Source organism: Anas platyrhynchos, chromosome 18 (assembly GCF_047663525.1).
Source record: "Anas platyrhynchos isolate ZD024472 breed Pekin duck chromosome 18, IASCAAS_PekinDuck_T2T, whole genome shotgun sequence".
Taxonomy (NCBI): Eukaryota; Metazoa; Chordata; class Aves; order Anseriformes; family Anatidae; genus Anas; species Anas platyrhynchos.
The window spans coordinates 9003134-9027351 of NC_092604.1; the positions used below are offsets into that span (position 1 = coordinate 9003134).

At 52.5% G+C, this 24218-nt stretch overlaps 1 protein-coding gene across 3 annotated transcripts in view; it reads left to right on the forward strand.

Moving 5' to 3' along the window:
- The window catches only part of VAV2 (vav guanine nucleotide exchange factor 2), a 122476-nt gene extending 99712 nt beyond the window's left edge, over positions 1-22764 (forward strand). For 2 of the 3 annotated variants that reach the window (XM_027471055.3, XM_072025328.1), the window contains 20 exons: positions 273-373; positions 3541-3640; positions 4975-5070; positions 5472-5540; positions 8251-8337; positions 10041-10126; positions 10651-10783; positions 11819-11928; positions 12182-12283; positions 12398-12486; positions 13271-13287; positions 13567-13588; positions 14818-14945; positions 15126-15200; positions 15560-15612; positions 16381-16497; positions 16576-16663; positions 16753-16876; positions 19523-19677; positions 20111-22764. In XM_027471055.3, the coding sequence (XP_027326856.1) occupies positions 273-373; positions 3541-3640; positions 4975-5070; positions 5472-5540; positions 8251-8337; positions 10041-10126; positions 10651-10783; positions 11819-11928; positions 12182-12283; positions 12398-12486; positions 13271-13287; positions 13567-13588; positions 14818-14945; positions 15126-15200; positions 15560-15612; positions 16381-16497; positions 16576-16663; positions 16753-16876; positions 19523-19677; positions 20111-20158 (1800 nt within the window). In that variant the 3' untranslated portion in view covers positions 20159-22764. Of the gene's footprint in view, positions 1-272; positions 374-3540; positions 3641-4974; positions 5071-5471; positions 5541-8250; positions 8338-10040; positions 10127-10650; positions 10784-11818; positions 11929-12181; positions 12284-12397; positions 12487-13270; positions 13288-13566; positions 13589-14817; positions 14946-15125; positions 15201-15559; positions 15613-16380; positions 16498-16575; positions 16664-16752; positions 16877-17595; positions 17683-19522; positions 19678-20110 lie in introns of all 3 variants that reach the window. The other variant, XM_027471053.3, reaches the window with a different exon arrangement.
- Positions 22765-24218: the final 1454 nt, after the last annotated feature.

Consider the following 24218-nt stretch of genomic DNA (forward strand, 5'->3'; position numbering starts at 1 on the left):
TGGATGCTGCTGGTGTGGGCACACTGTGGGATCAGGGGGGCTATTTCCACACCCGCTATGGAGCTCTGTCAGCTTGCATTTGTCCTATCTGAATGACAGCCTTGTACTTATTGCCGTTTAGGGCTGATCTCACCCAGGAAGGCTTATTTTAAAAACAGCTAAAAAGAAGAGAGAATGACTGCCTGATGAAGAAGTGAACGTGCATGTCTTCAGGCTCTGTTTGCCCACTCGCTTTAAGTGTGTTTAAAGTATTGATTGTTTCTTCATTTTAGGACCTAATTAAAGTGCACTTCAATTTCCTGCGAGCCATCGACGTCTCTATGATGTCTGGAGGAAGCAGCCTGGCAAAAGTATTTCTGGAATTCAAAGAGAGGTAAAAAGGAAACTCGGCCTTCAGACAACTCTGGTTTTCACAAAGGAGGGTTTCTAACTGGACGTGTGTTGCAGCAGACCACTTTCAGCAATTTATCAGCAATTCAGCAGCGAGGTGCTGTTGGGCTGCTGAGACATCGCTTGGACCTGCCCTTAAACACAACACGTTGGGAGAGGTTTACCAGCAGGGAGACGGGGAGATAAAGGTGGGAAGGTTTTGATTACAGTGAGCCAGAATGGAATAAAACCTCTCTCCCCTGCATGGGCTTTAATGCTGTCTTCTCCTGCAAGCCCTGATGGGGATTTGAGGGCCTGGAGCATGGCAGCATCAGGCCCTGCAGAGAGACGTCTGTCTGGTTAGCTCAGAGCAGTGGTTTGCTATAAAAATCCCGTGTTTGGCACTGGCATTGCCCTGCACCTATGGAGTGATGAATAAATGTGAAAGTTGCTTTCGCAAACAGAATAGGTTCTGTGTTTTGGCAGCTGCGAGCAGGGGTACCCCCGAACACAAAGATAAGGTTAATAAAAGCCTTTAATATCCTTAACACTAATCAAAGGCCTGATTCATTGTGGACTCATGCCAGGGTGTTATTTCACTGTGATTAAACCAGTGTCTAGACATAGAAATGCCATTCAGAAGTCAATAACTCCAGAAATACCATCTGCATTAATAATACACCGTAAGGTCAGATATTCCATCACTCACAGTGCCTCTTTTAGAAGGGAATGTTTCTTGGATTAAAGAAAAAAGTTTCCAAAGAAGAATGCAAATAACTTAAAAATGCTCACAAAGCCCACTTAGGTGATTTTAATTTCCTAATTCCTGACTCGGCTCCGTGCACATGAGTGCTGTCCCCAGGCACAAATCCTTTCTTGAGGCTGGGATGGAGCTGTGCAGGCGGGGACAGGGAAGGGATGTGGGCATCCCTGGGCTGACCCGCACAGCTCCACAGGAGCTAGGAGCTTGCAAGCTGCTGAGATCAAGATCTGGCCAGTTACAGCAATTTTTGGTAAACAAAAGACAAACCAAGAAAAGAAAAGAGAAAAGAAGAGAAAAGAAAAGAAGAAAAGGCCACTTTTCTGTTTGTTACAACAAGGTTTTGTGCATCAGCTCAGAGCAGTGCAAGAGCAGAGCAAAGCATCCCTGTTGCTGCTTCTGTGAGCTCGGCCACAGCAGAGGGGGTGCCCTGCTGGGAAATACTTAGAAAAATGTTAAGCCGAGAACTGCACTGGTCTCTTCAAGGAGAATAGGCTCCTGAAAGTGGGGAAGAAGAGTTTGGAGCAACTAGATCTGAACAGACAGGGTCCTTTCCCCCATAGGAAAGGGCTGGGGGAAGGTGGCGATGTCCCCTGCTCCAGCAAAGAGATGAGGGCGCAGGAGGAGACAGCAAGCTCGCATGGCGAGATGGCATTGCCCCACCAAGAAGTGGATGTGGGCTTCCAGAGTCCCTGTGCTGAGACCTTCCTCATCTAATGTAGCCATGACAAATAGCTCTTGCTCCTGTCCGCATCCTCGGAGACGCCCTGGCAAAATGATGCATTGCCATTCTGCTTCGCAGATTTTTTTCTTAAAGGAAATAGTTTGTAAATCTCTTTCTGTGAAGGCTGGAGGTTTGAATTTATGCTCCCAAAGCCTCTTCGAATCTCTCCAAGTGCTGGCAAGATAGATATTATTGTGCCCGCTCAGAAGTTGTCAAGGGGAAAAAGGCAGAAGAATAATCTGAATTGGCTGCGGCGTGGTCGGGGACTGCGGAGCCCATAAATCTCTCCATTCAATTACCTGCCGGGTCCGAGGGTCCCACGTTTACAGAGCGACACCGGGGCAGGTGCTGGAGATCGTCCCCATCGAGAAGCGAGGCCCCGGAATAACGGATGAGTTACAGCGCCCGGCTGAATGTGTTTCTTATCAGCAGCAATGCAGTTAACAGCGAGGAACGGGGGGGGAAACCCAAACCTGTCACGTAGGATTAATGAGCAAGATGGAGGAGAAGGGGGAATCCACAGCAGAACCGCTCTGTTTGTGTCAGGTGTTTAGATTTGTAGCCTGGGGTGTCCTGACGGAGCTGTGCTGTGTTTCCAAAGGCTGTCACAGCCTTCTTTCCCCCAGTCCCCCCTTTTCGTGGTCTCAGGTGGGTCCCCTTCCCCTTCCCCTTCTGGAAGCACACAATGCGCTGCTGCACACCTGAAGCTCTGCTGGGACTTTTCAGAAGACATCCTTGGGATTTAGGGGGCTTGGAAGCCTCTGGTTCCCTGGTGAGGTGCAATAATTACCACCCACGCCCACTCTGAGCTCTTCTCAAGAATGGAAAGTTTCTTCTCGGTATTTGGTGAAGCACCTGTGAGGTGTGCGCATTAGTGCCACTGCTTTTTGGGCTGTGAGCAGCTGGGACACAGGAAGCAGAAGTATTTTTGTGGGGAGAGGATCATAAAGACAAATTCATAGGGCTTGACCATGGCAAGGTCTGGTGGCAGCCACATTTGGAAATGCTCTCAGGAAATAGATTTTTATGATTTTTATTGGTGTTTGGGCTTTTTCCCTCTGTGCCTGGAAGCTGCTTGCTTTTACACAAAGGCTCTGCCCTTGCAAACCGTAGTGTGGCATAGCCAGAAAACCAGAGAGCATCATGCTCAAGGAGGCACAGCACCAATTAAGACATCGAGGGGATTATGTCAGTGTTGTAATCTTGAGAAAAAAGCTGACTGGCAGCAGAAGAGCCGCTGCAGTGAGGCGCGTGCTTGGGCTGCAGGGTTCAGCGCTCGCCCCCTCCATGCATTTCCCTTCATCTGCTGCCCCTCGCTGTGGTCAGAGTGGCCCAAAGCATCCTATTGCTTTTAGTATTTGCAAGAGGGATTTGTCTGCTCTGCCCCAGACACAGGGGAGTGAGGGGCTGGGCTGGTGGGGGCCGTGCTCTGGGACTCAGGAGCTCCAGAAATGGGGCTGCACAGCCCCTTGTGCTGAATCGCCCCGAGAGCCTCCAGCTCTGCAAACTCCAAAAGATGTCAGCGTTAAAAAGCACTGCAGTAAAAGTGTGTTAATACTAAGCAGTTACACGGGGAGTAGCTGTTCACCTTGTCCTCCCACCACGTACGTGCGTATAGATCTTGTATAACGGGTTATAACTGCCAGCGAGTGTTTCCGATTCAATTTGTGATTTTCCCCTTCCCAAGGCTACTGATTTATGGCAAGTACTGCAGCCACATGGAGTACGCCCAGACCACGCTCAACCACCTCATCGCAAACAGGGAGGATGTGCGGCAGAAGGTGGAGGTGAGCGCCTCGGGGTGCCGAGGGCTCCCCGGACCCTGCCACGGGTTTGGGAGAGCTGCGGGAGCTGCTGGCACGTTGGAAATGCTGGATTTTGTGAGAGATGGGGGCTGGGGGCTGAGCTTGTGTTACCCCAGCTGGGAGCAGAGCTGGGAGGTTTCTTATCCTGGCCCCTGCTTGCCTCTTCCTCTCCCAACCCAAAACCATGCTCTGTCCTTCCTCCCTGGGGTTAAACCAGATGACAGCATCTGGGCAGCTCTGTTTGTGCACAGGACAGGCTGTGGACCAATTGCTGTCTTGGTAGAAACCCAAAGGCATTGAGTATCCACACGTGGGGACCCAGCTGGCTTCCCGAGGTCCCACACGGTGCTGGGGACAGTCAGAGGCAAACCCAAGTCCCCACACAAGTGCCCTGATTTCCCCGCTGCCCTCCTGCCCCAGCACAAAGGCTTGGGGTAAATAGGGGCAGATCCAGGTGCTGAGCAGCTCAAAGGAGCCCCAGAAGGGATGTGCTGTTTTAAGCTGCAGTTTTTCTCTAATTTCTGCTTTCGTCTTGATGCTGATCCGCATTTGCGGGGCTGTCTGTGCGCCTTACCTTGTTGTCTGCAAATGTCCCTTGACTCTTTGTGCAAAAATAGCAACCCAATTTGGGGATAAGGCTGTGCATTCAGTAATTACTTTAAACATCTTCCCCGGATTTTGCATCAAGCTATCAGGGTCCGAGCTGCATGCTCTGCTGAAGGCTTGGTTGCTGTGACATCCCCTTGCTCCTGTGCTTTTCCGTGTGCTCCCTCCCTTGAGGCAGCTCAGCTGATCCTCCTGAGGCCACGGAGAGGTCCTGGGCTAGCACAGCCTCGTATCCAAACGGGTCTGGGTGAAGGTAGCTATGCAAAACTTCCTGTGATCACATTAGCTTATCTTAATGACTTTAATGCTTATCAGCAAAGCCACAGCAACTGTCTGCGTGCTTGCTCCTAGCCCCTTGCAAATAAAATGCATTAGTTCAAGCCGGTGAGGAGGTGAGTTAAGCTAATGCGTTTCATTTGACATTTCCCGAGGTCTAGGAGCACTCGCGTGCTCTCCTAATGAGCAGCATCTCATTAAGCTGCGGTAGCTCAGCTGCATGAGAATGCCTGCATTTGAGGGTCCAGCCCCTGTGTGTTATTCCTCGATAACCTCCACGGTGGCAGCCCTGCGAGCGGATCCTCAGCAGAACAGAGGTTACAGAAGCAAAATGTTACAGCTGTGGAACTTCTGAGTGTGTTTTTTTATTATTGTGGGGTAGTCATTGTTTTCCCTCAGCTACTTCACTCCTGCCTTATCGATTTCTTTAATAGGAATGCACGCTGAAGGTCCAGGATGGGAAATTTAAATTGCAGGATCTGCTGGTGGTTCCAATGCAAAGAGTTTTGAAATACCATCTCCTGCTAAAAGTAAGTGTTTCAGCATTAGCACTTCCCTCCAGCTGCCATCCTCACTGTAGCATCTTTTGGCATTTACAGTAGAGAAGGAAGCATTGCCAGATGCAGAGTGAGGTTTGTTTTTTTCCCCCCCTTTCAAATGAAATAATTACTAGAGCTACTTAACATGACATAATATTTGTGCCGTCTCTTAAAGTATGGTGACCTGGGGTAATTCTGCACTTGTTAGCCACAAGAGGCAGTTAATGAATATCAAATAAGCTTGCATATAATCTGATTATGTGTGAAATTCCTGCCGTCAGCTCCGTGTAACGGCTCTCTGCAGCACCAGCAAGTTGGCGCCGTCCCCGTCCCGTGGCTGCAGCACCGATGCGGGCAGCTCCCCCCATGCATCCCCTGCTTTTGTGTTTCAGGAGCTGCTCAGCCACTCGTCAGAGCGCCCAGAGAAGCAGCAGCTGAAGGAGGCTCTGGAGGCGATGCAGGTACGGGTGTGTAGGTGACAAACAGCCCGGCAGCCTGGGAGAAGGCAGCGTCCCCTCCTTTAGGACACGTGTGTGCATTGGGTGCTGTTTGACGGGATTGCTTTGCAGCACAGCTCTAGCCATCACCGTTACCTTCCTCCCTGAGCGTCTGGGGAAGCTGGTGTTTGTTTACAATGTAGGACTTTTCACTAACTACTGTTGGGGGTAAAGGGGCCGTGCCAAATTGGGCTCTTGGTTTTCTGGTAGGGATCTGGAGGAGCTCCAGCCGTACCTGCAAGCCTGGGGGCACCCCTGGAGTCAGCCCCTGCCTGCACGGTGTCATCCAGGCTGGGGGGCCTGCTCTCCAAGTGTATTTTTTCGAAGAAAATAATGTTTCCAGAAACCTAGACTTCTTGCAGCAAAACCTGGATTTGTTTTAAATTTTTTGAGGAGGTGGAGCTGGGGACTCATCCAAAGGTTTTGTGACTTGGGTACATCCCCTTGGGCACCCCAAATTCACAGCAGGACCATTGCCAGCAGAATCTGATGGGAAGGTGATGGTTGCATCCAGTTTTCCTCTCGGGGACCACCACGGGATTCATCCCCAGCATCATTCGTGTGCTCTGAGGTCACTTTGTTTGTTTTCTACTCCGAGCCTCAGCTTTTTTAATGACACTGCATTTCCTGGCAGTTACATAAGGTTGGTGACCTTTTTAGCTGCTATCCCTGCAAGCCAGCGAAGGCAGAGCCGATATGTAGGTCGTCCTAGCCGAGGTTGTGTAAAGGACATCGCATTCCCTCTCCACAATACATGACCGTGGCCTCAGATGAACGCTCTGGGCGAGAGAAGGGAGCAGGGGAAGGGATTCTTCCTCGTGCCACAAATCACCTCTGTCCCCAAAATGTCCTGGCCGATGAGACAAAGTGACAAACCCAGTGACAGCTGTTAAACCCTGCTTATGGCCTCGTAATAACGGCATCCCCCACTACCTCTGCTAATAAATAAATGTACGCAGTCCGGTTGCACTACAGAGTCAGCATTATTTGGAGGAAGCTGAGAGCTTTGTTTGCTTTCCCTGCCCCATCTCCAGGAGAGCGCGGATGCAATTCAGACCGCACAGGGCTCGCCGGGGGCGAAGGAAGCAGAACAGTTTGATTTTAATTGATTTGTAAACCAAGGCTTAACATACAAGTAATGTTTTTCATCGAGATTCCAGCCTTTCTGTTTCCCGTGCTGGCAGACACTATTATCCTGCTGTCCCTCCTGAGAGCTGTGCAGGGGGTGCGTGCCTATGGCTGGGGGCACGTTTCCCAAAGGGCTTCACCTCCCTTTTATTTTGCCCGCGTGGTTGCTAGCACAAGGCAGTGGCAGTTTGCACCAAAAAGCTGCACGTGGAGGTATTTGGTGCATGCATTGTCCCCCCACGTGAGCACAGAGCTGAACCCCAGGGGACGGGGAGGTGAGGCAGGTTCCCTGGTGAATCCTGCAGACCCATTCTGCACATTGCTGCCGCTGTTTCGAGCCACCGATGATCCTGGGATTGGGTTTCCCCTTTGCACGTGAGACAGATTTGCTCAGCAGAAGGGAACAAATGCTCTGCTGAACACTCAAGTGCTGACGGAGGATGCCAGCTTCGTTTCACGAGGCTTTTAGTTTTGTCATTCTTCATAACCGTCCCTGCCACTGGCTGGCCTGGGCACTTGGTGATGTTACGAGTATTGTCATGCAGACTTGTGATTATCATCTGTGATTAACCCTTCCTGTGTTGGGAAGGTCTCGCCTGGAGGGTTGTCTTAAAAAATTCCCTGCTCAGATTTAATCCAAAGTGACAGGAGCTGTTGTTGAGAACAAGGAGGCTGGGAGCAGATCAGAAGCAAACGGGCATCGAAGATACAGTTGGAAGGATGTGAGAAGTAGTTTCAGCTGAAGGAGCTGGGTTCCCTGTCTGGTGGGTCAAAATTTGGAGAAGCAGGGAATTTTTCAGAGAAGATCAAGCACCACTGATTGTCTCCGTATTTTTCAAAATCACCTTTTTGTGTGGTTGGAAATCCTGGAGTTCAGAAGCGCTGGATTTAGGGATGCTCTTGTGGGCTGGCTGCCAGCAGGGCCAAGCTGGGGCAAGTGCCCTTCCCAGCAAACGTGCATCCAAAGCAGTTATTTTACAGACGTGGATGTTTTGACAAAGAAGGCGGCTTGGAGCTTTTTTATTCAGGGCGATGATGGGAATTAAGGTGATGAGAGCTGGGAGTAAAGGGTGCTGCCGGGGCTCACACCAGGTAAAAGCCACGTGTTGGGTTTGCCATCGCAGCAGGAGCTGTCTGCCTGCTCGTGTACCACTGGATTAATGCATTGCCCTCTTCTGGGAAATGGGAAAAATTGCAGCAGCTGCCTGGTCGAGCAGTGCCAGCACAGCACAGGGCACAGGGCATGCCCTGGGGTGCTGGGATGGAGCCCAGGGGTGCAGGCAGTGATGCTGGGTGCCAGCATGGGCTCCTTTGCTTCGACTGAAATCTCTGGGTTTTGTTTGTAATTCAGCAGAAATCTGCCAAGCTGCTTTTCCTTTTCTTCTGGTGACGCCTGTGCTCACAATGCCCTGTGCTTTTTGGGTTCTTGCAGAGCTGCTTCTGGTCTCATGCGAGGAAAGGGCAGCGGGGGACACGTGGTGTCTGCTTTAGTGGAGGTGCTAGCTTTGTATGGGAAATAAAAATCAACACTCGCTTTTCTTTTCAGGACTTGGCCATGTACATAAACGAAGTAAAGAGAGACAAAGAGACTTTAAAGAAAATCAGCGAATTTCAGAGTTCTATAGAAAATTTGGTAAGTTGGAAGATTCTCATCCCCAACTTTAACTAGATCAGGATGAGCATATTTGCTTTTTTGGTGCAGTTCTTACTGAATTCAGTGTGGATATTGCTAAGTTATTTGGGATGTGCTACCCAAGAAAGATCCCTGTGTTTTCACACGGTCCCTGACCATTGACAGTGTTCACACAGAACAGAAATGATTGTTTCATAAAAAAAAAATAATGATTTGGGTGTGATACAGGGTGGGTTTTGTTGGTGGTATTACACTGAAAATGTTTCTCCAGCTTTTGCTCATGCTGTTAGTGTAGGGGTGACCCAAGAAATCCCCAAATCAACTGTCACCTGCTACCTAAAATAGTTTCCTTTTGTGGTCGAGGCAACAAAATGCTGGCCTCGATGTTCATGCTCTTGAAAGTGCATCAAGGCCTAATTGGAGGAGGATGGCGTGTGCAATATGCACCTAATTCCAAAATCTCAAGCAGCTATTTTAAAGGGAATCTTATCTTCCAAACTCCAGAGGCCTCAAACACATGGTCCCATTACCATGCACCAGCCACCCCCCAGCACTCGTGTGCTTTTAGCCCTGAACGAGCCCATTAATTTAATGTTCAGCAGCAGAGCTGCAGGCTAACGAGCTTTTTCCCCCCATTTGCGGTGGGTCAGCTGCAGGCACAGCTGCTCCGCAGGCCGGCTTTACGCTGGGGTAATGCAATTTGGGGTCTGACACCTGAGATGCTTCAAAAGGGCTGAGGGGGGGAGATGCTGAGCACTGCCCACCCCAAGGGCTTCCCGGAGGCATGGCAAGTTTGGGTTCTTTAAGCCAAAGGTTTGAAAATGATGAAGTTTTAATTGATGATTATTTAACAGAGGGAGGCAAAATGCTTAATTTTCAAGAGAAACATGCAAAAAAAAATCTCAAGTGGGATCCGGGCCATTGTAGCTCACGGGTTTTGATTGAAGCAGTCATGATAATCCAGATCAGTGCGAACAACCAGACGTGGCACGCCATAAAAACACAAATGCAAATGGGGGCATTAAGCAGCTCCTTCTCGACTTGCAGCAGGCGGAGAGCAGCTTTGACGTGCAGGAGATGAAATGTTAGCAAAGCGGTGACTCCTGTCTGCAGATCAATCCCACACACGTTCTGCTCGGGTGTTCCCTTTCGCTGCACGGGGCTGGAAGTTGTGGAGTGATTGGTGTTATGTATACAGAGCCCACATGGCACAGCAATGAAATAATTATAGACTGTACACACAGCTGGATAAAATATTTATTTTCCTGACTCGCGGTGACTCTTCATGGTATTTTTCTTTCTGTAAGAAGCACATAAGTGGGCTGATTCATGGGGCTTGGTGGTGGTGCAGCCCTGAGTAGTGTGCGAGCATTTTGAGCTGAAAATCCAACTGATGAGACCATCGGGTTGGATTCCAACCTGCCCCAAAATGTCCAGTCCTGGTTCAGGATGGGTATCAAAACTACAGAGCCCTGGCTCCAGTTTTGTAGAAAACCCTGTAAATAAAACCTATTTTGTTGGAATTTTGCTTTCTGGAGGCCAAGCTTTCCAAAACTACTTTGAGCCCTGCCTTGGGACAGGGTGCTGGTCCTCCTGTGGTCCCCCTCCTGGTGTCAGGGCCATGCTTGGGCTTGGGTTGCCCTTGGCGAGGGTGATCCTGGGCACAGGAGCTGCAGATCTGAGCCCCGCTTTGCTTTCTGCAGCAAGTGAAGCTGGAGGAGTTCGGGAGGCCGAAGATAGACGGCGAGCTGAAGGTCCGCTCCATCGTGAACCACACCAAGCAGGACAGGTGAGCGAGCAGCAGCATCCTCCTAAAAGATAAAAGGAGACCCTTCCCCAAAGTCCCTGATTGTCCCTGCTAGGGTGACACAGCCAGCCGAGCTGTTTGGCTACTGCTGCTCTCTGCAGGAAGGGATAGAAAGCACAACTTAAAATTTAAGTTTTGAAGGAGAAAAGCAGTCCTCAGAAGTTTCCCCCACCCCAAAACATGCCCTTTATTTGGCCTCCCCCCTCGCCTCCGGGGCTGCTCTGCGAACAGCCGCTCGGTGACCTGTGCTCTGGGTTAATGCCTCTTGAATTACCTGCACCAGGCACGTGGCCGCCCATCTCCAGATATTTTGTGCACGATTATTCAATTACTGCCTAGAGTCGCATTGACAGAAAGCACCATCGATGTGGAATTATAGCACAGGGGGAGCATTGAGCTGTGCGGGCTGGGGATGCTCTGCAGAGCTTCCCAAACCCTTTCCCCTGAACGGGGGCCGTAATTCGAGGTTTGACTGGCTCGCTTGTTTGTTTGCTTGCTTTGGGCAGGTATTTATTTTTATTTGATAAAGTGGTGATCGTCTGCAAAAGGAAAGGCTACAATTACGAGCTGAAAGAAATTATCGAGCTGTTCTTCCACAAGATGACGGACGACCCTATGAACAACAAGGACATTAAGAAGGTAGGTGGACCGGGGATTAGCTCTGCTGGAGAGCTTTGTGGAGCTGTTCGGGCCACTCCTTGGGCAGCACATTTCCAGCAGCCTTTTAAAATAGAATCAGAGCTCGCAAAATGCTGGAACATAAAGGCTCGGCTTTCAGGGCAGCCTTACAGAGAGTTTGGGAAATGCTTACAAAGGTGGGGTTGGGCTTGATCCTTTGACCTCCAGCCTTGGAAAACAGCCCTGGAGAGGCTGGGATGGTTTGCCAGGAGGGAGAGAAAGCAGCTCCTGGCAGCAGGGAGTGGGAGCAGGGAGTGGGGCAGGGAGGGAAGGTCCCTGGCAAGGCAATGCCAGCGCTGCCACCAGCCTGCCAAAATCAGCACTTGGCAAAGGAACATCATTTTGCCAGTGGTTTGGGGCTTAGCCTGTGGCCATGGAGGAAAACCTCCTCCCAGGTACCAAGGCGCGATGCAGGGAGGTGTTGTACGGATGGGAGCAGTGGCTGTCGGGTGAGAATAGCTGATGTTGCCACTTGGGTGCTGAACAAACGCTGTTAGCTTTGTGTTTTACTGAAATATGTTTCCACTTTGCTCTCCTATGCTTTCTAGTCTCATGGAAAAATGGTAAGCAAAGCACACAATTTTCTCTCGTGTTTCTCTGTGCAGTGTTGTAACGAGACAGGCAGAGCATATGGGCATTGGGCAGGTCAGATGTTCCTCCTGGGCTGTCAGGGAGAGGAGTAATGGCTGGGGAGGATCCACTGAAGCAGAAAAATCCGGGTTCTCTCATCTGCCACCATAAAATCCCGTTTGGCCCTAGTGCACAGTGCAGAGCTGATTCAGGCATCGTTAGCTGTAATGTGTTGTAGAGATAAAGAGCTGTTCTTCCTTCTTCCCTGCTGTTATCCACACAAAGGTGCTGTAGTCCTTCAGGAGCAGGGAAAGGGGCAGGAATTAAGAGTAATTCTTGAGAAGCCTGGATAAAAGTGTGCCGTGTCTTGTTGCTCTGCTGCTGTGAGAGCAGCGGTTCAATCGGTTCTCTCGTTTCCTCTTGCAGTGGTCCTATGGCTTCTACCTAATCCACCTCCAAGGAAAGCAGGGCTTCCAGTTCTTCTGCAAGACAGAGGAAATGAAGAGGAAGTGGATGGAGCAGTTTGAGATGGCAATGTGAGCACCCGGCACGGGGGGGAAGGTGTCTGGGGCTCGCTGACTGTCTTGGAGACCAGCTCCGACAGCCGAGCCTGTGATGGGGCAGTTCACAGGGGCTTGCAGGATGGGTCTCTGATTAAAAGGAGTTTGGGCCCAGCACAAAATCACCTGCCCCGAGTGTTTGCATTTCCAAATTTTGTCCAGAATGCAAACACCCTCTGCTGTGAGAGGCCCTGGGGGCAGGTCAGTAACCCCCGGCCCTTCCCCTCAGGTCCAACATAAAGCCAGAGAAAGCCAACGCGAATCACCACAGCTTTCAGATGTACACGTTTGAGAAGACCACCAACTGCAAAGCATGCAAGATGTTCCTCAGGTGAGCCACATCCTCTTGGCTTTTCTGCCTCTGCACTCACACACGGAAGCAGGTCTCGGAGCTGGGGCTGAATTAAGGCTTTGTGACTTCTTTTATTTTTTTCGTTTTGCACAGAGGAACGTTCTACCAGGGCTATCTCTGCCCAAAATGTGGAGCTGGTGCTCACAAGGAGTGCTTGGAAATCATTCCTCCCTGCAAGATCGGTGAGTTATTTGTCAGCATTAGCAGCTTCTGGCAAGGAGGTGAATGTATGCCATGATCCCAAAGATCTTCCCGAGACAGTTCCGTCAGCTGTTTATTTTAACACCTACCAAAATCTGAGGATGCTGCCAGCCACTTCTCAGGGCTACAGTTCATAAAGGCTGATGGTTTTAAACACAAACAAAACACCAAAAATCAAACGGTCCCATCCCTGTATGGCCACAAATCACAGGAGCTCTGTGTGCGCTGTGGGGTGCACATGGGGTGAGGAAAGGCCTTTAAGGGGGCTGGCCGATGACTTCTCCATCTGAAAACGTTGGTTGGTGCACGCAGGAGCGAGCTCTGCAGGGCTCATGCTTGTGGTGAGAGGGAGAAGCCTCCAGACCCTGTAGCGCTGGGGTGTGGGAGGCAGAAATCCCCATCCCTGAGCTAATCTGGGCAGATCTTTATTGCTCCTGTGACCGCCCAGCTCAGCACTGGAGCTTTGTGGCAGGGAGGATGTGGGGGATTTTCGTGGAGCAGCATCGGAAGGAGTTTGGGGGGGGAATGGAGAAGAAATGAAATTTCAAAACTTTTGGTGCAAGTGAGAAAATGGCCAGGCCAGCTCCGGCCCCTCTCGTCTCTTGCCACCAGGCCCTGAGCCAAGCAGCGGCCCCAGCCCCTGCCTGGCTCTCCTTTGGTTCTGGCCAGGTGTTGATACCACTTTATGAATTCTCCTGGCACCAAGAGAAGTGATGGGTTTATGGCCTGTTAAATTAACCACCTGTTTCAACATGTCTCTTGCAGGTTCTTCAGCAGAGCAGGTACGTTGCTCGATGCCCCTTTTCCCTCTCTGCATGGGACAGGCCCATGTCCTCACCTGGTCTGGGCACGGGCAGCTCCCGGGGGGGCACAGCACCAATCTTGGGGGTCCCAAGCACTCTGCGGACAGGACTGGGGACTGACGGCTAAAACTGGCCTGGTTTACACAGCACCGTGGGCCTTGGGAGGTGCCAGCACCTGGTTTCACATCGCCTTGTCTTTAACTGGGGAGAGCTGGGGCTGCTGTGTCCTCACGGGGGCTTTTTCTTCTCTCTTTGCAGGATTTGCTGAGTGCTGGACCCGGTAAGGGCATTGCTGTATTGCAAGAGGGCATCTTGGTGGTAGCTGAAGGTGTCACCGAGACTTGAGCACGTGGGGTGGGGAAAGTTTCTGGGAACGGAGCTTTGGGATCCCAGGCAGTGGGATGGGATGGGACGGGACAGAACGGGATGCCTGGGGCTCTCCTCCTGCCCTCTAAAGCTGCACTTAGTGCCAGGTCTCCTCCCTGTGCTCGGCCCCTAACCCACCAGGGAAGAGTTTCCACCTCATAAATAACTCCCTGTCCCAGAGAGAAGAGGAGGAGCTTGGCGAACCTGTGCCAGATCTTCCTCCAAAGCAAACCACAGTGGTGCTGGTGGTGACGGGGGAACATCCTCCCACCCATGTGGGATGCACAGCCCCAGGCACTGCCCTCAGATGGGACTGTTAGTCGGGATGCTTGCTGCAACTTTATTCATATATTTTGTTTATTTTATCTTCCTTCACTTCACACTAACCTGGACAGAGCGCTGGGCCCACCCTGCCCGTGCTCTGTCTCAAAGGAGAAGGAACGGTTTGTTTTTGTGCTTTTCCTGTTGAAAGGAAAGCCAAGCCTGGCAAAAAGAAACTTGAATCAAATTGCTGGTTTGGAAACACAGTGCAAGAGCACAGAGCTCTCTCTGGGCAGGGAGAGGCAGCTGGCGGCAGAGGTGGGGGAGCATTTTGAAGATAAACACTGTGGTTTTCGTGCAGTTTGGGAAGCTTATTTAATCTGCTGGTGTTTGCAAGACAACTGGACTTTGGCTGCAAACTCCCAGGGACAGAGAGGTGCTGGGGTCCCAGGTCCTACAGAAATCCAGTGCAGGACGCCTGTTTGCAAACATTTTGCAAGCGTTTTGCGGTCACGGGCATCGCTGCTGGACCTGGCAAGGTTCAGTGCTGACCGGGCATTGTCTGTTGAGAGCCTGTCTGCGACAGCAAAGTTCAAACCTGGGTGCAGGGTTTGGAGTTGGAGCTTTGGCTTGGCTCAGTCCCTCGCTGGCTTGTTTTTGCTCACTGAACTCAGCCATCCATGTAACTTTAGGAGCCAGTACTGTTTGCTGTGGGTGCTGATCCCTTTTGTTTTCATGCTTTCTGTCCCAAATTCCTGTCTGCTGGTGCCGTTAGATTTGTGGTTTATGGATAAGGAACGGCAGACAGCAGGGGGGTTATTGCAGTTTTGCTTTTTCTTAGCAGGGACTTAGCAGGAAACTGCTTTGTGTCTCTCCTCCCAGGTCCCAAAATGGTGGCAGTACAGAATTACCACGGTAACCCAGCGCCACCCGGCAAGCCGGTGCTGACATTTCAGATTGGGGACGTGATCGAGCTGCTGAGGGGGGACCCGGACTCGCCGTGGTGGGAGGTGAGGGCCCTTTCCTCGGAGAGCTCAGCAAGTTTCAAACCGGTGTCACCTGCATCGTCCCTTTCCTTTGTCACCTTTCCCGTACTGTGGGGCCGGGCTGGGTCTGTCCCCAGCCCTGCACAGCAGAATCCTTGCTCCTCTGCCCATCGCCAGCTGATTTCCACCTTCTGTGTTCTGCAGGGGCGGCTGCTGCAGACGAAGAAGTCGGGTTACTTCCCCAGCTCGTCAGTAAAGCCCTGCCCTGTGGATGCGAGGGTATGTGCTAAGCCAGGAGCACCTGCAGGGGCTGTGGTTGGGTGGCAGGGGAACTTCTGTTCCACTTTGGGAGGCAAGAGATGCCCCAACAAGGCCTTTGGCTCTCCCCAGCCCATCCCAGTGGGATTTTTGGTCCCAATTCCTGCCCTTGCAGTGAGCCCATGGTGCCACCTCAGGAGCCTCGTATTGGTTGCAGTGCAGGAGAACTGCCCCGCACTATGTTCAGTAGTGCTGTTGGGCACTTCCAAATTAAAAAAAGGCTCAGATAACAAAAAATGCAGCGTGCTCATCACAGGTGTTTTGGGCAGGGCTTGGCTGTAACACTGCCCTCGCAGCAACGAGCAGTGCTCTCTTTGCAGCCTCCCAACAGCCGGCCGCCGTCCCGGGAGATCGACTACACGGCGTACCCGTGGTGAGTCCCCCTGAAAGCCAAAAAGATGCGTTGGCTTTGCTTTTTAGTTGTTGCTCTGTCACAAACCCACTCTGACACGGAGCTGAGTCCATGTTGCAGATGCTTTGTGTCCTGTCACAGTTGCAGTGGGCACCTGTGGGGATTTCATCACTGATGGAGAGGGACAAAAGGAGAGATTCTGCTCTTTCTTCCCCCTCATGTTTTCGTGGTTTTTTTTTTTTTGTTTTGTTTTGTTTTGTTTTGTTTTGTTTTGTTTTGTTTTTTTCTGAGCCCAGAAAATGATATGGGGAGGGAAGAAGAAATTCCCACCTTGTCAGGAGAGGTTGTGCTTCCCTTTCCTCCTGCTTCTTCCTGCTGGCTCCATCCAGGCTTTCAAGTTCATGAGTCTAAATTAGCATGAGTTTAAATTATCCGCAGCTCCCGCTGAAATCTGGACAATTCCCAAGCAGGGGGTTTTCTAGGTGCCCTGGGAACAGGAGAGAATTCAAAGGGCATCGCTCATTGCTCTGCTCAGTGGTAGCTTCTTATCTCTGGGCCCTTCTGGTTCTGCTTGTGGAGGTTCAGACGAGACCCCTTTTTCTACTTGCCCAACCTTCACATCTTTAAAAGACCCTCACACCTTTAAAAGAGATGCACCGTTTGCCTAAAACATGCCAAAAAACATGGGAGGCAATTTGCTTTGGAAGCAGGGTGCTGCGCGGGGCGGCGCGGGGGCTTCACGGGGGCTTTGCGGGGTGCTCAGCACAGGTCTCAGCACCTCGGGCTCAGGTTCGCAGGGAACATGGAGCGGCAGCAGACGGACAACCTGCTGAAGGCCCACGTCAGCGGCACCTACCTGATCCGGGAGCGGCCAGCTGAGGCCGAGCGCTTTGCCATCAGCATAAAGTGAGTGCGAGCTACCAGGACGGACGGGGTCGGAGCACGAGCGTGCGTTTTCTTAAACATCTTCGCATCCTGTCGCAGGTTCAACGAGGAAGTGAAGCACATCAAGGTGGTGGAGAAGGACAACTGGATTCACATCACGGAAGCCAAGAAGTTTGAAAGCTTGCTGGTATGTCCTTGAAGCCCCTGGGGCCGTGCGGCAGGCTGCTGCCAGTTGTGCAGAGCATCGCCCGGCCAAGTGTCCCCCATCCTTTGCAGGAGCTGGTTGAGTACTACCAGAGCCACTCTCTCAAGGAGAGCTTCAAACAGCTGGACACAACGCTAAAATACCCCTATAAATCCCGGGAACGCTCTACCTCCAGAACCTTCACCCGCTCTCCAGGTAAGACTCGGCTTCCCCAGCAGGCATCGTCATGCTCCTGATGGAAATCCTCGCGGGCACGGTCTGAGCAAGGGGGTTACAGCTGCAGCCCCCCAGGCAGTGTTTTAGCTGCTTTCCCTCTCGTGGTTTCCCACACCAGGGATTTTAAGCACCATTTGGTGCAGCGTGAGCACGCTGGGTCCTGCCTGTCATGGTCAGACACGGCGTGAGCTGTGGGCTGTGTCACGGCCTGCGTGTGTTTTGGTGGTTCTGGTTTCACTGTCACGTGTGGTTTGAGTCCCAGAGGGACTCCTGTAGTGGGGCTGGTGGGAGAAACAGCAAGTCTGCCAGCCAAAGAAACGTCAAAGTAAACAGAAAGCGAAATTTGCACTATTGCAAAATGTTTTGTGTGAAGGCTTGAGAGCAGAAACTACTTCACAGGGAAAAAAATTCTTTTAAAACTTTCTCCATGATGTATTTTAAAAAGAACACCAATGGAGAATAGTTTTAGAAAGTTAAGTATCTTTTCCAATCAAATACACCCCTAGGCTGAGGGCTGTAGTCAGATCTGCCACCAGCTGTCCCAGCTTCAAGCCTGCGCTCAAGACCTGCTGTGTGCTTTGCCCTGTATCTCTCCGTCGGCTTTTACAGCATTGTGCATTACAATTTATTTTATTTTTTTTAATTTCCCTTTTAATGCGTGTTCTGCATCTTTCTGTTTCTCTCTAACCTCTTTGCAGCCTCCTGCGCTTCCTACAACTTTTCTTTTCTCAGTCCTCAGGGCCTCAACTTTTCTTCTCAGAGCTCCTCCAGTCCCTTCTGGTCAGGTACCAGCGCCTCTCCCCGCGGAGAGACCTGCAGCATCCCCAGCTTGAAAGCCATCGCAGCGCGACCTGCCTGGTCCCTGCAGTCCCTCTGCCACCCCTCCAGCCACCTGCAGGCAGTTCAGGGGGTCCCCAGCACTGCCCTGCCAGGGACACAGCCTGGAAACACGTTATAATTGACCAAGGTTTTTCTGGAAGCAAAATGCGCTCCCCCTCTCCCCAAAATTAACTCAGGGAGAAGATGGAGTTGTTGCTAAAGGGGATTTAAATTAATGAAAACCAACTCTAGCGCATTGGGATCTCATGATGTACTTCAAGCTCGACCTGCTAATCCTGTGTGTTTCACCGAATGAGCATCGGCATCTCACCATCTTTCAGCCTGGTTTTCCTTGCTGTGCAAAGGAGACCACCTCAATGTCCAGCAGCTTTTGAGCTCTGGGATCTCAGCCTGCTCAGGGGCTCCGTGCCAAAGAGATGGGGAACCTGGGCTGTCAAATGTTCTGTGGCTTCAGCTCCCTACAGAGAGTGCAGTGGAGCTCTGGCCTTAAATTACAGAGCAGTGTCTTCCTCCCTATTTATCAGGGATCAGAGCAAAAATGTGTTCTCTTTATGCTTTTACCTTTCAGCATTTTCTTTAGGCTAGGCAGGGAAAACCATCTGCAGAGCCAGATGTGCTTTCCTTAATGCTGTGTTTGGGAAGAACACAACTTTTCAAGGTATTAAAAAGTAACTGGGAATTTGGGATGCTTAAACTGCATAAAAAGTATTGCAGAAATGGGTTCTGAGCAAGCTCCTGATGAAAGAGTTCAAAGCTGTCGTGATTTTTGGTCCGTTCTCCAGCCTGGCAGGGATGAACGAGCCCTCCAGTGATTGCACATTGTGTGTCTGGACCGCCTCCATCACCATCCTCATCTCTGTCCATCCCGAGAGCTGAAAATCTGGGCAAAGCTTTCCCTCAAACCTAGTTCAACCTTGGTTTGCAAACTTTTTAAAATATAAATTAACTGTGACAAATCCTGGGACAAAAAGGGCTGCTTCACCAACACCTGATGTACCTTCAGGGTGTTTTTTTCTTTTCTTTTCTTTTTGCAAACTCCCCAGAATGTGCGTTTTTTCCCTCCTTTGCTTGCCCTGCAGTGATGGGACCCATCCTGTCCCTCCCACCCTTGCCCTCCAGCCCTCCTTTCCCCTGCCCAGGTGCCAGGGCAGGGAAGCCGAGCACTGCCCCTGCTCTTCCCCGGTCCCCTGCTGTTCTTCTGTGCACAGGGCTCCATCTCTCCTCCCCTCTGCCCCACGTTTCCCTGCCTGAAGCGATGGAGATCCACCACTCAGCATCTCCAGGAGATCCCAATAACTCAGTTTTTCAAAGTGGTTCAAACACCAGCGGGCTTGGCCAAATCTCCTTCTGACAGGGTGGTCCCATCAGGTGTGGGGAGCTGTGCGGCACCCAGACCTGGTATAAATGGTGGAAAAGGATTTTTCTGTGGTTTCATCATTAATCATTATATATTCCGATGCAATCTTTCCTTATGCCACCTCCTTCCCTTCTCAGAAATGCCCCTTACCCTAGCAATCCCCACCAAGGGGTCCCAGCCCCTCGTGGGCAGCCAGAGGGGGCTATCCTTGCTCACACCCCAGGGCTCTACATCCCCAGCAGGATTCAGTTCACCCCTGACCGCCCCAATCTGACCAGTTCAGATGAGACCAGAGCCGATCCGAGTCGCGGCACTGCAACGGGAGCCGGTGCCGTGATGGAAAACCCAGGTTGAACCCCACCGAGCTTTCCCCAGGCTTCGGCTGCTCGGTGGGGTTGCTGCTGATGTTTTGCTCTGTCCCCTCGCAGTGTTCACCCCTCGGGTCATAGGGACGGCGGTGGCACGCTACAACTTCGCGGCGCGGGACATGCGGGAGCTGTCGCTGCGAGAGGGCGACGTGGTGAAGATCTACAGCAGGATCGGCGGCGACCAGGGCTGGTGGAAGGGGGAGACCAATGGAAGAGTAAGCACAGCTGCTGTCTTGTCCCTTTTCTCTCCATGTGGTCCGGGGGATGTCCAAATCTGCTCTTCCCCAAGCCTGTGTTTGGGGAATTAACGCAGGAGTGGTTTTGTGAGGGGAAGGTGCAGCAGCCTGGGGAGAGGCTGCAAGTTTGCACCGGTGTCCCACAGGGATCACAGCACTGGGGACACATTCCTGACATTTTTATTGCAGCCATGAACAGCTGCTAGCTGTGGGTCACCGTGCAAGCTTTGGGAATGGCTGCACCCCCTCCCCATCACCACTAAACATCAGAGGGTCTGACGCAGGGGTAGGGCTGTGTCCAGCACCGTGCAAAAAAACTCTTTGGGAACGCCACATGGTGGCACCAGAACTGTCCTGGAGATGGGACGCGAGCCTCCCGACTCCTCAGCTCACCTCTCCGTCTCCCCCGCAGGTTGGCTGGTTCCCCTCAACGTACGTGGAAGAGGAAGGGGTGCAATGATTGCGGGGATGCCTGCTGGAAAGTCGTCGAGCGCCCAGAGCGAGCCGCCGCAGCCCGTGCACGGTCGTCCCGGCCCCCAGGCTCCACGTGCGGCGCGGTGGGACTCCTGCCAGGACTGCCGAGAGCGCCGCCGCTCCTCGCAGACTCTTTAGCGACCAGTTCCTCTGTACAGTGTGTGTGCGTGTGTGTGTGCGGGCCTGGGGGGTGCTGCTGGCCCCGGCCGTGCGACGTGTATAGAAGATGGGTGGTCGGGGAGGGGGGAACGCACGCGGAGCGGCTGCAAAAGTCCCGGGAAAGCCGCACGCCCCTGCATGGACGGAGCTGAGAGACTCTGTGCTTGTCCCTCTCCCCGGGATGGTGTCCAGACCTGTGTTCCTACCAGTGTTTTAAAGCCCACCGTGGTGGCGGTGGGAGGAGAAGCTGAAGGCCTGGGGGTGCAGAGGTGGGCACACGGGGGGCCGGGGCGGACGGCCGTGGCTCGGCCGTCCTGCCCTGCGCTGCCTCGGTGCTGCACACCAGGATGGCACCCGAGGGAGCAAAGCAGGGACACCCTGCTCAGGACGAGGAGCAGCTTCTCTTTGTCTCTGGAGGATGCCAGCTGTGAACCAAGGAGTGCGGCCGGACCTCGGACGTAGGCTGGAAGCGGACCCTCAGGTCAGAGCAGGAGGGCACGGAGCCTTGCGGGCTGCCCAAGCCCCTTTGTGCACAGCTCCCTCAGCCCCCCCCCGCCTTACTGAGGGTGGAGGGGGCAACTCGGGGTGCTGAGCGGCTCCCAGGAGGGCTCGGCACGTTGCAGGACTGGAGGCATGCCTTGCCACAAAATAGTTTTGGAGGCCACCGGGCGAGCGGGAGCACCCCTACAAGGTCCATTCTCCTGGCAGCCATTTCATGTCCCACCTCACTGAGCTCATGGGGCGAACCCACATGAGTAAGGGCTACGGTTCCCGAGTCGTGATTTTTATCTCAACGAGTCCCGAAAGCATCTCTTCTTTCCCAGCTGTGTGCACTTTTGGGGGTCGTGAGCGTCGTCCCCTCTCTTCCTCCCCCAGGCTGTTACTGCTGCTGCTAAGGGAAAGGTCCGTCTGTCTGTGCATTGCCACTTTGTCCCACGTCCCGTCCATCCCGGTTCGTTCTTTCCATTTTCCAGCCCCCGTAGCTGATAGGCAGTGCTGCTGGGTGGAGATCCAGGCCAACATCTTCCGCCTGGCACTGGCTTTGCCATCCAGCTCCAGCATTTCCTTCCGAAATGCTCCGTTTTGAACAAATCCTTGTGTGTGTGTGTGTGTGTGTGCGTGTGTGTGTGAAACAAGGAACAACTTCCCTGTCTCCTGGTTCTGAGCTCTGGGAAATGCCCTCCCGTCTCTCTGAAGAAGGGGCATTTTGAGCTGGTGCTTCCATGCCCCGAAGCTGGTCCCCTGGCACTTTGGGGTGGTCTCACTGTGGGCATCGTGCTAGCACAAACCTGGGGGGTGCTGGCATCGTGGGGGTGCTGGGACAGCCCCGACACCCAGCGCCACGCTGCATCCGACTCACGTGGAGCAGCAGTGCCCTGCTCAGGATATTAAATGGAAAGGTCTGGGGCTGAAAAGGGAAATGTATTTGGGGGACTGAACTTTGTGGCTCGGTGAGAAGCCCGGAGCCAGGACAGTTTGCTCCCCGGTGCTCCTGGATAGGGCCAGGAGCAGAAGGGCTGCGTGGGGAGCGGGGTGGGGGTCCTTTGGGCAGGGACCAGCCGGGCTCGTGGCTTTACCAAGGTACTGTTTGGTGCTACCCTCTCCCAGGCCATCGGTGCTCAGCTCGGGGTATGTCCAAGGAGTCTTTTTTTGCGAAAGGAGCTGAACGAGCCGTGCTCTGCAAGGAAAACCCCTGGGTGTAGCCAGCGAGGCTCTCCTTTGAAGGGCCACGCTCCGATTTTGGTCATTTTGGCATAACTGAGGGCATTTTTAAAGCAGGTGAGGCGCACGCACGCACACACCGGAGAGAAAATGACTGCTGATGTTCTGCCTCAGACACAGCTCAAGCCTTACGCCACCCCCCAGCCCAGAAGCCCCACGCCGGCGGTGGGCACATCCCCAGCCGTGGGGGCTGCGGCGCTGCTCCCGTGCCCCCTCCTCCAGCCAGGTCTCCCCCCTCGTGTTTACTGTTGTAAGAAACTTGTTCAAAAGATTGTCTCGTTTGTAAGTAATTCTTCAGCCATTTTGCCACGGTATATATCTGTGAATAAGAAGGGAAATGTTTTTTTTTTTTTTTATGACGGTGAGAAAATTGTATATATATTTTAGTTCATCACGGGACGTTCAGAGTTGCAATGGGATACGTTGGAAAATAATATGTAAATTCCTTGGGTTTTTCCTTTGCACTGCACTAACTGAGGTAGAAGGGGCTCGGGTGGAGGGGATTTAAAGATCAAACTGTTTATGGAATAGTTGGTAGCTGGGAATTTGGAAATCATTCGGAGTAGCTTGTAATGCTGGAATAGAAACCTTTAGCTGCTACTTAGAAACCCTTTTGCATGTGGTTTTTCCAGACCTTTTTAAGTTACAATACATCCAAGTAAATTCCACAACAACAAAAAAAAATAAAGTGTAATTTTGCTGATAATTTTATTTTATTTTCCCCAGCCATGATCTTTACTGCCCGTAAACCTGTGTCCCTTCCTGGGCCAGAGGGCTGGGTCTTGGGGGGCGCTTCTTGTCCCTGAAGCCCTTTAATGCCACGGGGAGGGGGCGTTTGGCCACTCCAGGAGATGGATGCTTATGGGGTTGAAGCCTTTCTGATGGTCAGTGCTCGGAGCCCTTCCAAAACCCAGCTCCCGTGGTTCAGACACGGCTCTTCCCAGCGAGGCAAGGCTGCAGCAGCCCCCCGGGACGCCCGCTGCCCTCCTCTTGGTCCATAAACCGCTCCCCCCGCAGCTGTTCCCGGTGCAGTTGTCCCGGATTCCTTCCCCCGTGCCTGGGTGGGATTTTCAGGGCTTTTATTCGTTTCTGAGTATCGTGTTCCGAAATCCCACCTGGCCCTACGCACAGCAGCGTTTTCCAGAGCAATAAAATATAAAAGGAAAAAAAAAATCACAGGGTCGCTCGTGATGAGCTGCCCGAGGCATTTTTGGAAGCAAGGGAAGGTTTCACCCCAGAGATGCCACAGTGAGCTGCCATGACATTTAATTTCTAACAGCATTTATTGTTTTCTGCTCTTGGAGACCCCACTGCTTGGTTCTATCTGCTTGGACTTTCACGGGGTCAGCTGAAACCTGTAGGGCTGAGCAGAGGGGTTTTACTCGCAGAGACAGGATGAGAGCAGGGCGCTAACTTCTGGGTGCTGCTTTGGGGAGATGCTGCACCTTGGTGGAGGTGACAACCCCTGTCTGCCACAAACCCCTTCCCTGTCATTGCTGTTCAGCCTCAGGAAGGCTCTCCAACACACGCTGCGTGTGAAATAGCAATTTTGGGTACCTGGCTTCCCTGCCAGCGATGGGCTTCAGCTCAGCCCTGCGCAGTTTTGGGCACCATCGGGGGACACCCACAGCGCTGGAGCCTGGTGCAAGAGCAGGTAAATGCAGAAATCTGCTTCCACACAAGGTCCTCCTGGCTCTGGGGATGTCACTGCCACCCCAGGGGTGTCCCCACTCCTCGGTGGCAGCTGGTGACATCCAACCCTCTGGGGGTGGTTGGAGCAGCCTCGGCCAGGTGGGTGCCGCGACAGCCGGCTCCGCTCGGCTCCATCTAACCCCCCCGGGGTGTGCACGGAGGGGATAAATGGAGCGTTTATTCCCTGTGCCCAGCCCAGCCAGGCGCTGTAACCAGACCAGGAGCAGCCTTCCCAAGGGCATTAACAGGACGATAAATCTCCAGCCCCCAGCCACGGCTGGCAGCTGGCTCCAGCCCTGCACGGGCCCTTGTCTGCTTGCACCCTGCAGGGAGGAGGAGGTTGCGCCAGACACAAGTTTTATATTATTTTATCAATTTTTTTCTGCAGCAATAGCAGCTGCTGACATAATCTTGCCCCATGAGCTGGGCTCACCGGGGCTCTGAGCAAACACGGCGCCGAGGGGTGGTTGCAT